The sequence below is a fragment of the Geotrypetes seraphini genome, chromosome 1 (genome assembly GCF_902459505.1).
Source record: "Geotrypetes seraphini chromosome 1, aGeoSer1.1, whole genome shotgun sequence".
NCBI classification, from domain to species: Eukaryota; Metazoa; Chordata; class Amphibia; order Gymnophiona; family Dermophiidae; genus Geotrypetes; species Geotrypetes seraphini.
In genome coordinates, this window is record NC_047084.1 from 31271915 (window position 1) to 31288031 (window position 16117).

General features: G+C 46.1%; 1 protein-coding gene across 2 annotated transcripts in view; it reads right to left on the reverse strand.

The window, feature by feature from the left end:
* Positions 1–290: 290 nt before the first annotated feature.
* Positions 291–16117, reverse strand: part of TBCA (tubulin folding cofactor A) — a 106749-nt gene continuing 90922 nt past the window's right edge. For both annotated transcript variants that reach the window (XM_033929395.1, XM_033929403.1), the window contains exon 4: positions 291–695. In XM_033929395.1, the coding sequence (XP_033785286.1) occupies positions 615–695 (81 nt within the window). In that variant the 3' untranslated portion in view covers positions 291–614. The remainder of the gene's footprint in view (positions 696–16117) is intronic.

A 16117-nucleotide genomic window follows, 5' to 3' on the forward strand; every position in this document is an offset into this window, starting at 1 on the left:
ATTTTAAGCTGAATATGCCATGGGAGGCAATTCAGTATCTCCTAGATAGTATGATTTAGGAAAGGAACAACCTAGAAAAAAAGGGAGGAGGGGTATCCAAAAAATAAATTGACAACCATAAATGGTTAATCTGCCCTGAACATACATAGAGTTAAGTATTTCTGTCACATGAAGCCAGTATAAATTTTTTCATAGTTTTTATCACATTTATATTTAACAATATTTTACTATTGCTAGTAGATCAAGAAGCTGTAGTGTGCCCCTCCCCAAAAAACTTACAGAAATCATAATTCATAAGGCAAAATCATTTTATTTTATTCATCTTTAAATGTGTTTACTATGAACCTGCCTTAACAATAAAGACATAAATTATTGTAAATCATTACATTCTTATACTAGGGGGTTCTTTTATCAAGCCGTGCTCAATACAGGCGTTAGCGGCTAGCGCGGCAGGCGGTTTAACGCGCGGTATTATGTGCATTAAATCCCTACCGCAGCTTGATAAAAGGACCCCTAAATGAAATCAACAAAGCTCTGCCAATTTTTTTGCCAAACAAAGGGAAGTGGAATGGTTTCAAGTGGTAATACATAAAACATTAACTACTGGAAATGTGTTATGCTTCTAATTTCACAGACTTCAGTACTGAATGTGCATCCTTATATTCTTCTGCTTCTTCCAAGTCTCTTTCATTCTCCTAAAATTTAAGATAAAAATATTTTTTTAAAAATATTTAGAAGTTTTATTGAAACTCGATCACCAACAGTAACAGCAAAGTTCAACATTCAAGAAAAATACAAGAAAAATGTTTTAATGGAAATTTTTTGGCCCAGCATTTCCCTCCTGCTTCTATCAGCTTCCAGTTCAACATTGTTCTCTACTTAATTATAGCATCATGAACCTTAGGGATATAATGGACACGTTCACATGCGTTAGCATTTAGCGTGCCTTAGTAAAAGGACCCCTTAGTTTTCAATTCCAAGATAATTTCCCTAATTTTATAAATCTGAGCTACTACTGAAAAGACATGAGCTAAATTCAAATAAATATGTTACTTATTTGTAAGGGATTATCTCTATAGATAAATGGATGACTCCTAAGCTCCGGACTTCTTCAGAATTTAAACAATTTTTCATTGTTGAGGAGATACCATATTATGATGCAAGTTTGGAGTAGACTACAATTTGGTTAGTACAGCTTGACCAGCATTGCCTGACTGATTCTAGCAGTAATGTGAAGTCAATGTATAAAGAGAAGACTATGTAGTTGCTTTGCATATACTTGCCAGATAATAAAACTTCTAGACTGTTTTAAAAAGTGAATATGGGACACTAGCTAGAATACTCTTTGCCACTGGAATTCCAAATTTATTGTAGTTAAAAGAAACAAACTCCTGTACAAGTTTTGAATAAATAATACCTCAGTCTCACTGCTTCTCCTCCTTTGAAGTCCATTCCATCCGTCTTTTTGCCATCCCCCTTCTCTTCGAACAGCGATCATTTATCGAACCCCTATCTTCCTTTCTAACTTGAACTTGACTCCTGGCTCTCCGTCTTTCTCTATCCTTTATCTCCTTCAATTATCCTTGGTGAATTTAACATTCATGCTGAGGACACTTCCAATTCCTACACCTCAAAATTTCTTGCTTTAACATCCACATTCAATCTTCACCTGTGCTCAAATACCCCCAAATCACCAAAACGGCCACTGTCTTGATATTGTCCTCTTCTCAGACTGCTCAATTGCCAACTTCACCAACTCAATTCTTCCCCTTTCCAACCATCATCTCATTACCTTCACCACTCATCACCCTCCCTTCCGACACAACTGATCCTCACCAATACTTTCAGGAATATTCAGGGTATCAACCCATGTGCTCTCTCCGCCACTGTCCCCCCTCCCCCCAATCTGTAACGTTATGCTATATAAATCTCTTAATGAAGTAGTCTCTTCCTATAATACTATCCTCTCCTCTGTTCTTGATACCCTCGCTCCTCCCATATCACATTTTGTAAGATGCACCAAACCACAGCTCTGGCTGATCTCTAAGATCCACTATTTATGTTCCTTTGCCTGATCCATGGAACATCACTAGATGAAGTCCCACAATTGTGCTGACTTCTTACACTTCAAACTCCTGCTGATCTCTTTCCAAGCTGCCCTCCTGCTTGCAAAACAAGACTACTTTGCCTGCTTGACTGATTCTCTTGGATCCAACTCTTGCTGTCTCTTTGCCACACTTGAATCTCTACTCAAAGTGCCCTCACTTCTGACTCCTCCTTCCCTTACTTCCCAGACAATGGCTGAATACTTCCACAAGGTTCACAAGATTAACCTTGAGTTCTTGACTGAATCGCCTCTACCTCTCCCTCCTCCTGTCTATCCTGCTGACCCTTCTACTGACCCCTATTACCTTTTCTTCCTTTTCTCCAATTACTGAGCATGAAACTCTGAAATTTTTTCCTCCTCCAAACCCACTACCTCTTCCTCTGATCCCATCCCACCCATCTACTGATTTCCATCTCTCCTTCTATCATTCCCTCTATTTGCCATATCCTCAACCTATCACTCTCCACTGCAACTGTGCTCAACTCCTTCTAACATGCCGTAGTTATGCCACTACTTAAAAACCCATCACTGGACCCTACATGTCCCTCCAATTATTTCCCCATCCCCCTCTTCTTATCCAAGCTATTTCAACGTGCTGTTTACTGCTGCTGTCTTGACTTTTTGTCTTTTTTTTTTTTTTTTTCAATTATCTTTATTAACAACTGCAAAGGAACATACAACCAGGAGCGGAATAAGCATAAAACAGAGCAGAATAAGCATAAAATAGAGCAGCCAGAAAACAGCACGGTAAACCATGACAACAAATATTGCTCAATACAAGAAACCCCATGGGTGGATGCCCATCGCAATTGACATTTTGAAATAGCAAACCCCTCCAGTCAAATACACACAATCCCAAGCCCGCACCTCAATCCACAACAAGCACACTGCCAAACAACCAAACACCCCGATGCTCACCCCCTCACACACACCCCTTCATACACTCCAGTGCTGCTACCCGATGAAAAAACAAAAAAAAGCAGAAAGAGAGCATCAGCCCCCTCTAAGGAAAAATCAAGGTACAAATTCCTTGTCCTCTGTCTCCAAGCTGAAACAGATCTTCAACGCTCGCTGCCACAAATCTCGATAGCAGCGGTGGGTCAATGTCCCAGACCTAGGGACATGTTGAAGCTCATGTCTCCCCACCTCAACCAATCGAGCCAGCCATTGCGGAAAGGATGCCACCGAGTCCTCCACCCAATGCTGCAACAGGAGCTTTTTGACCACCAAGACAGCCATATAGAGAACCTTGCTTTGGGGAAGCGTGAGCCCCCCCCTCTATCAACTCATGCTGGTCCCCCAAGAGCAGAAAACCATAAGACCAGGGCACAGCTCGCTGGAGGGTGCGCTCCAAAAAAGGAAGGACATGCAGCCATAAGGCAGAAGAAGGGCATTCCAAAAAATGGTGGGTAAGGGTACCCAAGAAACGATTGCATTTGGTACAAACTGCTTCCTCCCAGAGGCCCATACGAGCTCCCTGAGCCCTAGAAATATAGGCCCGATGCAGAATTTTAAATTGCATTTCCCTAAAATCCGTGGAACCCCCCAAGGCATGCACAGTGGCAAACAGATCAAGAAAGGCCTTACGATCCAGGATAGTGCCAAGTTCAGATTGCCACTGGGAGGCCAGTCGATCAATAGAGCCCAGGTCCGACGCGTTTTTCAGAATCCGATACCAGGTAGCTAATTTGTTAGAAGCAGGAGATACCTGAAAAAACTGAATATCCAAGGGACCACAGAGCCAAGCATCCCCCCAGCGACGTTCAAGGGACAAGTAATAATGCCGGGCCTGAAGGTAAGCCCAGAAGTGAGTCTGAGGCAGATGCCAGCGATTCTGCAGCTGAGCAAAGGATGGAAAATGAACCTCCCCCCCCACACTGCAAGGATATCTTGAAGAGTTCTACCTCCTCTCTGCTCCCAGTGCCGAAACCAGGCATGGCCCACTCCTGGAGGAAAATCAGTATTGCCATATAGCTGTAACAAAAGGGAAGCTGCCGGAATTTTCCCCTCTCGACGCTGCCACCACCGCCACGCACATCGCAGGGGTAGAAGATACGCAAATTTGGCCCCTCCTCCCGGTAGTGCCGACAAAGGGGCGTCCAGGAGGGATAGGACCGAGTGCGGAGCACACCAGGACTCTACCCAACCCTGGGAAGAGAATTTATAACAACCCGACCATCCTTCATGAATAAAGCGAAACAGAGCGGCGACATTATAATAAAGAAGATCTGGAAGGTTCAACCCACCCCTATATTTATCCAGGGCCAAGGTGGCATATCTAATCCTGGCCTGCTTATGTCGCCAAATAAAAGAGGAGATAAGCGAACGAAACAAATGCACCTCCGCCTGCAACGGATACAAAATCTTAGGGAGAAGTACCATCTTAGTCAAAGCCACACGACCCCAAACACCCATGTATCACACAAGTGCTGAATGGCCTCCAAATGACGTGTCACATTATAGCGGTACAGAAGCTTGAGGTCCGGGCTTAAATAGACACCAAGGTAACGCATCTGCCCCTTCACCGGTGGAATCTCAAGACGTGCATGCTAGGATTCTGCCGTAGTGGACCGTAAGGGCAGAAGTTCAGATTTATCACAGTTAACACGCAGACCAGAAATATCTCCAAAGGAACGGACTAAAGCAAGGACCTGCCCCAGATCCTGTCTGGGTTGGTCCAGATAAAGAAGAATATCATCGGCAAAGAGATTAATGCGACTCTCCTTGCCCCCAATGCGAATGCCTCGAATATGCGGATCGTCTCAAAGCCGAGCAGCCAGTGGTTCTATAGCTAACACGAAAAGCAATGGGGATAACGGGCAGCCCTGTCGCGTCCCCTGGCCCAAAGCAAACGGTGCAGTAAACTGACCATTGACTAAAAGTCTAGCCTGCGGTTGTATGTATAAGCTACTGATCCACTGATGAATAGACCCCACTATGCCAAACTGACGCAGAACCCAAAAGAGATATTGCCATGAGATACTATCAAAGGCCTTCTCCATGTCCAGGCCTACAATAGCTGATTCACCCTCCAATCCACGCCTGGAATGAAGGGCCATCAAAGCTCGGACCAGATTCATCAACGCATATCGGCCCGGCACAAATCCTGCCTGGTCCTCATGGATCAGCAGCGGCAAAAAGGCATTCAATCTATGCGCCAAGATCGCGGCAAAAAGTTTAGCATCCTGATTAAGGAGGGAAATAGGCCGATAAGAACCCACCTGGGCCGGGTCCTTGCCAGGCTTAGGCAACACCACAACATGGGCCATATTAGGAATCCCCAAACCCCGGTTCTCAGAGAGCGCATTAAATGCCCCCGCCAAAGCAGGAGAAATCTGATCCGACAGAATCTTGTAATACTCAGATCCAAACCCATCGGGGCCAGGTGCCTTAGTTAACTTAAGCTTCTTAATGCCAAGCTGTACCTCCTCGGAACCAATAGGGACATTCAAACACTCCAACTGTGCAGCTGACAACCTAGGGAACGTGAGCCCCTGAAAGAAAGCATCCCTATCAGCATCAGAGAATGGTCGGTTAGCATACAAAGATTCATAAAAATGAACGAATTGCTGTTGAATCTGCCGTTTCTGTGTGAAACAAGTATCCTTCGGGTCCCGGATGGACAGGATAACCTGATGGGTGCGCGGAGGCCAGACCAAATTGGCCAACAATCTCCCTGTCTTACCCCCCCAGGCGTACAATTTATACCGTTGAAAATAGATATCGCGAGAAGCCCTCTGTGTCAAGATTGCATATATCTGCCGCCGGATGGTCAACAAGCGAAGTTTATCCTCCGCCGAAAGAGAAGCACAGTGACGTGTCCTCAACTGTCAAAGCTCCCCCGATAGTCAGTAACTCCGCATCCAGGGACTTCCGCTTGCGAGATAGATAAGCAATAATGAACCCCCGCAGAACTGCCTTGGAAGCCTCCCAATAGGTCACTGGATGAACATCGTCAGTGTTATTATGAGAACTATACTCCATCCACTGTTCCCGAAGATATTTATGAAAGTCAAGATCTCTATAGAGGTAACACATAAATTTCCAATGGCGTTCCTCGGGTTCCGGCGTAAACTGAAGCTCCATGACAACAGGCGCATGGTCCGACAAAGGAACCTCCTCGATAGCGATCCCAGACACCCTGGGGAGCAGAGAGGGCGAGACCAGCAGATAATCCAACCGAGCATATACATTGTGGGGATGGGAATAAAAGGTATAAGTGCGTTCCGTGGGATGCAAAATCCTCCAAATGTCTAACAACTGCAACTGGCTAAGCAGAAAGTTTACCCCCTTGGCTCCGTGGTCCCTTGCCCCCGTCTTTGCCGGACTACAGTCCAGGGTAGGATCTACAGTGATGTTAAAGTCCCCTCCCACCAACGGTTGGTAATCAGGATACATGGCTATCTTGGCAAGCAAAGCTGAAAAAAATTTAATTTATGATTATACACATTAGGAGCATACAGATTACACAATAACCACTTATGCCCCCATAATTCCCCCAAGACTATAACATATCGGCCATCCTGATCTTAGAGAACTTTATGAGTGTGGAATGGCAACTGTTTATGAATAAGAATGGCAACCCCTCGCTTCCGGGTACCAAAGGCAGACAAGCAGACCTCGCCCACTCAATCTCTCCGCAGCTTGAGGTGTTCCGCCTGGGAAAGGTGAGTTTCTTGCACAAAGGCGATATCAGTCCCCCTCCTGCGGAGCCAGGTCAAGATCTTCTTTCTCTTAATAGGAGAATGAATCCCGTCCACATTTAGGGTAGTTATAGTCACTCTAGTCATTTAGAAAAATGTCCCCATATATAATAACATGAAACATTGAAATACAATAGACGGGCAGCCCAGCTAGGCCTCCCATCCAGGAATACTGGAGCCTGAATACTTGAACGAAGATCAGGGGACATTGAAGCAAGTGCCCCTGCCCCTTAGAGCGCTGCACTACCACACACACAAAGCACTCCCCAACCCATACACACCACAGCCACACAGACCCACAGCCAAACTCAACATCCACCTCCCCACACCCCCCCAACCTCCCCACCAACCTCAACCCACCCCCCTGAAAGAAACTTCCCCAAAGCCATCTCCAAGTCCCCCAGCACAGTAGGAAACAGAGAACAGCCCCATCCCCTCCCCCAGAGAACCCCATCCCCAGAGGCACCCCCAAAAACCTAATCCCATACAAAAAGGAAGAAGGAAAAAAACCCAGAAACTTCGCTCCCAAGAACTGGAGCAACCTAATGTCCTCTACTGAGCTCTCTTAGACCCAGAGTCCCCCATAGTGAGCAAGCTGTCCAATATACCACAGAGAGAGCCAACCACCACCGGAGAAAAAAGAAAAACAGCCCACAAGTAGGCCATGATGAAAAGGCAGCAACATCAGGGAAGAAATAGAGCATTATGGGCCACTTTAGACAGTCAAGCCCTCGGGAACAGCAGCAGAGGGATAGCACGGCCGAACCACCAGGCCCCGCTGATCCCGGATCACTCAAGTCACCCCCTCTCGTGCCAGCAGAAACCAGACAGCGCAACTCTGAGGGGTTCAAAAATCCTGGCCTCAGAAGGCCAACAGTACTCACAAGGGATGGAAGGTCGCAGAGATAAGATGTGGGGAGCAGACAGCCACTTCAGAGCAGATCAAATAGCCACAGGATCTCCACCATTGTCACTCGCGGGCAAAGAGTCCAAATAGCGCTGAGCAGCCGCTCGGTCCAGGAATGTATGGGGCTTCCCCTCCCGCCAGATGCGCAGGGACGCCGGGTAGACTAGCGCAAAGCACACTCCCCGCCGGTGGAACGCTGTGCACAGAGGCGCCATTTCTTTTTGGAGGGAAGCCACGTGGACAGAATAATCATTAAACAACAACAGCTTCCTCCCTTCATATTCCAGCAGTCCTGCCTTCCGATAAGCGTGGAGGATGAGCTCTTTCTCCTTCCAGTTCAAATATGTCGCGATCGCTGCTCGGGTGCGGTTGTTATCCCCTGAGCGTTGCCCCATGCGATGCGCTCTTTCACAAAGGAAGCCAGCCGCTGGCGGCTCCAGACCCAGCCGCGTTGGGAGCCAGACTTGAAAAAAATTATAAAGATCTTGGTCTGCTCGGAGCACCGGCAGACCCACCAAACGTAAGTTATTTCTTCGCTGGCGATTTTCCTGATCGTCTAGTCTGCTAGTCAGTGTGGCCACCTGAGCCTGCAGAGCGAGTACACTAGTGCGATCCTGTAGTGCCGTGTCCTCCCCATCGGACACCCGCTGCTCCACCGCTGCTATGCGAGTAGTGTGGGACTCAAATCGCTCATTAAAGCCTTCCACAGCAGACTGCAGTTTATGCAGACGATCCTCCAGGGCTGCCGTTACCATTCTCGAGATTTCTTGAGCCCATTCACCCCACTGGGCTGGAGCAGCAAGGGTAGTCGGGGATGCCGCCATTTTAGCCCCAGGCAAAGCCGACTTGTGCTTAGGTGTCTTCGCAGCTTTAACCGGCATGCCGGGTTCCAACTAGCTCGCAGGGTCCCCCTCCGCGTCCACAACCTTTAGGAAAGGTCCGGTGGAGGCAAAGACAGCCAAACAGTGTAGTTCAGAGAGTTAAGCAGATTTTAGGAAGCTCGAGGTCGGAGAGCTCAAAGAAACACGTCCTATCCAGGCAAACTCATCACGTGACCCCCAACTTTCTTTGTCTTGAGCTATCCTCAACCCACTTCAATCAAGTTTTTGCCCTCTCCATTCTATGAAAACTGCCCTTGCTAGAGTTTCCAATGACTTGCTCCAGGCCAAATCCAAAGGCCTCTACTCCGTCCTCATCCTCCTTGATCTATCTGCAGCCTTTGACACTGTAAATCACTGCCTATTCATTGAGACACTGTCCTTGTTGGGTTTCAGGTCTCTGTTACCTTTTGGTTTTCTTCCTATCTTTCTCACTGCACTTTTAGCTTAAGCTCTGGAGGATCCTCCTTTGCTGCCAGTCCTGTAACTTTATTGAGTGTCCCCTAATCTTTGTAATTTTTGACGGAGTGAAAAATCGATCCACTTGTAGACTTCAATCATATCTCTCCTCAGCCGTCTCTTTTCCAAGCTGAAGAGCCCTAACCGTTTTAGTCTTTCCTCATACGAGAGGAGTTCCATCCCTTTTATCATCTTGGTCGCTCTTTGAACCTTTTCTAGTGCCACTATATCGTTCTTAAGATAAGGAAACCAGAATTGAACACAATACTCCAAATGAGGTCACACCATGGAGCAATTCTTAGTCTTGTTAATCATCCCTTTTTTAATAATTCCTAGCATCCTATTTGCCAGGAAGCTCGGAAAAGACCACGGTAAGCCGTTCTTATAATGGTGCTGGTTTAGCAACCATCGTTAAAGGCACGGTATGTTTTGAGAATCTTCTCCCTATTGTCTGAATTTCCCTACGAAAGGGAAAGAACTTTATTGCTTTCTTGTGTAAGGAGGGCATTTCCTCCTTGGATGGCCATATGCTCAATGCGTCTGTTGACTTTGCATTATTCTCTGAGATAGGGGCTTTCATCCAGGAGTAAATCATTGGCATAGTGGGCGAATAGCTCTGCAACTATCAGTTGGCATACCTCAGGGCTCTGTCTGGATCCTCTCCTTTTCTCCATCTACATTTCTTCCCTTAGTGCCCTAATCTCCTCCTATGGCTTCCAGTACCACCTCTATGCCTAAAATTTCTATGGAAAGGCCCGAGTATCAGCCTGCCTGTCTGACATTGCCAACTGGATGTCTCACTGTCATCTAAAATTAAGCATGACCAATACTGAACTACTCATCTTTTCTCCTAAACCTGCCTCTCCCTTTCTCTCTCTCGGTAGATAGCACTCTCATCCACCCGGTCTCATCGGCTCAAAACCTTGGAGCCATCTCTGACTCATTTTTCCTTCTTCACATATCCAACAGACTGCCAAAACATGTTTCTTTCTCTACATTGCTAAAATCCGACCGCTCCTTTCTGAGAATGCCAAAACCTTCACCAAGGTCTCGTCATCTCTCACCTGGATTACTGCAATGTGCTTCTCAAAGGTCTTCTGCTAAACCAGTGTCTCTCAAACTTTCTCGAGCTGGGGCACACTAAAGGTAGTGGCCACGGCTCGAGGCAACCGGAAGTGTGCAGATGTTGCCATGATGACATCACACACATGCATGACATCACCATCCATATATGCGCAGAGGCCCTCTAGGCGGGCCCTGAGACACCAGTAGGAGGTGCCGGCAGGGAAGAGGGCTGGAGAGGAGAGGCACTGGCCAATTGCCTACAGCAGTGTTTCTCAACTACTTCACGCTAAGTACTCCCTAAGTCTAACAAATATCAACTGAGTACCCCAACCACAGACCTCCCAAGATCTCACCCGATTTATTAATTGTAATGGAATTTTTTCCTTTCATTTTTCAGATACACACATAATATACACAGCAGATATAAATTCTCAGAACTGACACATTTCAATCACTATATTGAAAATAAAATCATTTTCCCTACCTTTGTTGGCTGGTGACTTTATTTTTCTGTGCTTTTAACTATGTTTCCAGTGCCTTCTTATCCATTGACTGTTTTTCTCTCCTTCACTTTCTGCCTTGCATCCATCTTTGGCATTAATTTAACATTCAATGTTTCAGCTTTCTTTTCAAAATCTGCTTTTCCACATCTCACCTTCCCTGCCTCTATCTCCTTCCTTCCATCTCCCCCAGTAGTTCAACATCTCTCTCCTTTCCCCCGGTAGTTCAACATCTCTCCTTTCTCTCCAAGTAGTCCAACATCTGTCTTTCCTTCCCTCCTCCAAGTGGTCCAACATCTTTCTCCTATCTTTCCCCCCTTCCCAGTCTGGCATCTCTCTCTACTAATACTATTATTATTTCTACCAGACTCTCCTTCCCTGATCTGTTATCTCTCCCTTCCTTTAGTCTTCTCTCTTCCTTTCTGCCCCCAGCAGTCCACCTCCCTTCCCTTCCTCCTTTCTGGCCCCCCCTCCCAGTCCAACATTTCTCCCTCCTTTCCACAGTCCAACATTTCTTTCTCTCTTCCTCCTGCATGCTGCTTTCCTCCCCCAACCAATTTCTCTCCATGAGTCCAACTTTTCACTCTGCCCTCTCCCTTCTTCCGCGTGTGACATTTCTTCTTCTCTCCTTTCTGACCTCACCATCCATCTCGCCATCTCCATGAGTCCAACACTTTCTGCCTCCTGCACGCTTTCTCTCTCCTTGCCTCTTCCCTTGAGTGACAACCCTTTCCACCCTTCAACCCAACATGCTCTCTCCCCATGCACCATTTCTCCCTCTCTCATCACTCACTCCTCCTGCAACAACTTTCTTTCCTTCCCTTCACCAACCCCACTCACAACTAATATGATCTCACCCGCCCCTTCTGCCAGGTCCAGCAGCACCATTTTTGCCTTCCTTTTCCCTCCCCCTTTTCCAGCAGCACCCCTTCTCGTTCCCTCCCCCCTGTTCGGCAGTACTTCTCTCTCTAGCGGCAGCTCAGTGTGCGTTTAACTTTGCAACACAGCTGCTGTTAGCATTAATTTAGATGAGGTTCCATCAGCCAGCCTCGGCGCCTTTGCTAGGCTGGCCCGCCTCTGACAAAAGAGGAAGTTGCATCATCGAAGTGGACCGGCCTAGCAAAGGCCATGAGGCTGCCTGATGGAACCGCGTCTAAACTAATGCTAGAGGCAACTGTGTGGCAAAGTTAAATGCACACTAAGCTGCCGCTGTTGGTCCAGAGGTGGGGAGAGAAGATGAGGAAGGCAGGAGTCCTGAGAGATACACAATGGCAGCAAGAAGTCACTAGACATGCAGCATTGGCGCCGTACTGCATGTTGAGAACCTCTGACCCTACAGGATATGCCTCTTGTGGTGAGAGGCACGTCCCGTAAGCAAGTCAGCTGGTCGGCGCCTCTCTTCCTCCTCAGTGTGCTGTGGCACACTTGGAATCTCAGGAGGCACACAGTTTGCGATACACTGTGCTAAGCCCTCTCTCTTCCCTTCAATCTGTTCAGAATTCTGCAGCACGCCTCATATTCCGCCAGTGACATTATGCTCACACTACCACTCTCCTCAAATTGCTTCACTGGCTCCCTGTCCATCACCGCATACAGTTCAACTCCTTTTATTGACCTATAAGTGCATTCATTCTGCAGCTCCTCAGTATCTCTCCTCTCTTGTCTCTCCCTATACTCTGTCCTGGAAGCTCTGTTCATCAGGTGAGTCTCTCTTGTCAATACTTTTCTCTTCTACTGCCAATTGCCAACTCCGTTCCTTCTGTCTTGCTGTGCCTTATGCCTGGAACATCCTGCCTGACTCAGTGCATTGGGCTCCATATCTCAGTGTTCAAATCCAGGCTAAAAACCCACTTTTTTTTTTTAAAACTGCATTTATGCCTTACCTTTCCAATATATAAAGCATATCTGTTGACATTTCCTCTTTACTCCCCTACATCTAGTCCCTTATATTTCCTCACCTAAGTAACATGTATAAGACAGACATAGGACAAAGGCTTAATTAGATTGTAAGCTCTTTTGAGCAGGAACTGTCTCTTGCATGTTTGCATGCATCTGGTAGCGCTTTACAAATAGTAGTAGTAAAAAAAGTGTCATGTGTATGAATTCAGGAGTGAACCACTGCTCAGATTACCCAGAGGGTCCTGGCAAGGTTTCCCATGTTGGCTTCTGATGTTTGTCTGCTGGCACGCGGCTGTGCTTTGCCAGGGATGCCAATTCCACTTTCTCCAGTTCCTGCCGGAATTTTTGGCCCAAAAAATGCTCCAACTGAGCACCTAAGCCACCAAAAGCATAAGGGGAGGAGAAGCCCAAGCTCCCGCGCCCCCTTACGCGCCATGGGCATGTGGAACAATGACCCCCTTCAGATAAGCATCCACTGCAAATCTAACATGATTACAAAGTATCTCCACCTGAGACCATCTATACTGTTTCTTTCAAAATTAGGGGGTAATTAGGTAGATGGAGGCTTTTAAAACAAAAAAGGGAAATCCAAGATGGCCACTGCAATAATAATAGCTTTATTTATATCCCGTCATACCTTTTCAGTTCAAGACAGTGTACAATAATAGAGAATTCTGGCATCTAAAATGGCCCCTGGAGAAAAACATACAAACTGAAAAAATGAAGGGAAGAGGTTTTGGGAGATGAGGGACCTGACCCTTAACCTCAAACTATCAAAATGACTTTTAAGGACCCCCCACCCACCGATTTTCTCCATAGGCTGCAACAGCCTAACTCACTGCGTCATGCTTCTGTGCTGGAGCTGCATAGGGAAACATCTGATCGGAGGAGAGAGAAGATTTCTGCCTCAGACAAGCCTGGCATCCAGACCCGATGTGGAACTGGATCCTCAGACCTCCACTGGAGCTGCGCTACCATGCCAATCATATAGGCAGCCAAATATGATGGAGTCGATTATATGCACATATCATTAAATTATGATTTATATTCCGACACTATCCAGAAGAGTTCAAAGAGGATCACAAAGAAAAACAATGACTAGGATAAAATCCAGTTAAGCAATAATATGAATAAAAATTTGTCTACAACAAATCACCTAAAAAAAATTCTAAAATAAATGTGTTTTTATAAAAATAAAAAAAGGAACCTTATTCCAAATTGTAGGTACCTGATTAAAAAAAGACCTAAACCAATGACTGTTATCTGCTTTGGACTTGGAAACTTTATATTAAATTTTGAGACTGATGACCTGTTCTCCCTGATTGTAAAGAGATTAAATCCAGTAAATACATGAGAGACAACCCACATAGAATTTTAAAACAATTGTACAAGTTTTAACGTGAATTTGGGCAGTAACAGGAAGCCAATGCAATAATTTTGTATAAGGGGTAATCATATCAAATTTAGATTTAAAAAAATATCAACCTTACTGCAACATTTTGAATGGTTAAATCTTTAAGGCAGTGTTTCGCAAACTTTTCCGGCCGGCGGCACACTAAAACCAGTGCCCCGGCCTGAAAGCACCCGGTAGTCAATGCGATGACTTCATGCGCATGTGTGACATCACATCAACGCCTTTGCATGCTTGGAGGCCCGTCTGGCTGTTACAGGGATCCGGGATCCGGGAGGAGAGACGCCAGCCAGGAGGAGAGTCAGCTGCGCCGGCTGACTTCCTACAGGACGTGCCTCTTGCTGCGAGAGGCACATCCTGTAGGCAGGCAGCCGGAGTAGACGACTTTCCTCCTCGTCAGTGTGTCACAGCACACCAGAAATCTCAGGAGGCACACTGGTGTGCTGCGGCATTGCGATACACTGCTTTAAGGAGATATTTAGGACAACCTAAATATACTATATTACAGTAATCGATCTGGGACAGTAAAATAGTCTGTACCACAATAGTAAATGCTGATTCCTCAAAATATGTACGATAACCCTTAATTTAGGACAACCTAAATACACTATATTACAGTAATCTATCTGGGATAGTAAAATAGTCTGCACCACAATAGTAAATGCTGATTCCTCAAAATATGTACGATAACCCTCAATCTTCTTAATAAAACAAAATCTTTATTATTGACTAATTTAACCTGATATTCCATGGAAAGATTATCCAACTGCACACCCAAGACTCCTGACTATATACCAAAATTATAATTCCTATTATCAAAACTTGATAGCAGATTATTCCTAATATTCTCTTGTGGGCCCAACCAAAGAAATATGGTCTTATCTGTATTAATCCTTAATTTGTGTGAAAATACCCAAGGATCAACACTATCAAGAGCTCTTTAAAAATACTCACATCTTTGAAATCATTGTTCACAAAAGACACAAGTAGGCTGATGTCATCTGCACATATATTGAGAGTCCAACACTCTCCCCAATGATTGCATCATTAAATAACAAAGATGACAAAGGTGACCCCTGGGGGACGCCACAATCCAAATTCTGGATTTCAGAGAATAAGCCATTCATTTTAACTTTACAGGAACACTGTGTCAAAAAAACAATCAATCCAACTCAGGTCATGGCCCCCAATTTCCCATTCCATCAAAATTTGTTTAAGCAACTGATGTTCCACAAGGTCGAAAGCACTTGACAAGTCAAACTGAATTAACACAGTATTTTGATCTTGACCAAGTATGGACTTCCCTCTTTCTACAAGAGAACAAAGTAGAGTTTCTGTGCTAAAACCAGACTGAGTCGGGTGAAACAAATCAAACTGTTCAATAAAATTAGTCATTTTTGTGGTAAACCATCTTTCCACTATTTTAGACATTAGTGGGATAGATGCCACTGATCTGTAATTCGCAGCATCTCTAGTCTTTAATTTGGAGGTTTTTTTTAAAACAAAGGTGTAAGTATAATACTTCCACCGGAAGCATAGAGGCCCTGATTCTGCAAAGTGCGTCCCGATTGTAGGTAGCTGTAAGCGTCCTACAGCTGTCTAATCAGCCAATCAGGAGGCACGTTTTCTAAAAAAAATGCTCCCCAGGCAGGCAGCCAATATTTAAGGCGCCTCCGGGAGACTAAGGAGGCCCACTAGCCCGTCTAAGCTTGCCTAAGGCTAGGCGGTAGCTTTAGGCGAACCTAGGAGGCCCTGCGCATCTCCCTAGCAGAGCAGGAGACACTTACAATGTAGGCTAGCAAAATGCTGGTCTACATGGTAAGTAGATGCGGCCGCTATACTTTATCGCGGCAAGGGATCTCCCTGCCACGATCAGTATAGTGGCCGCAGCTACAGCCGCCAGTCTCCCCCAACCCCCCGACATTTGTGACAGGAGGGTGCCCAACCCCTCCTGCCGGACCCCCCCAAACAAAATTCCCTAACCGCTCTCCCCGGACCCCCCAATGGCCTCCCCGAAGATCGCTGGCAGGAGGGTGCCCAACCCCTCCTGCCGGACCCCCCCAACGAATCCCCCACCCTGGAACCCCCCTGAAGCTTACCGCCAAGATGGCTGGACGGGTCTTCGCACCGTCCGGCCAGCAGGCCCGCCTCTATCCAAATGAGGCGGGCCCGCCCCTCCCCTGCCCAA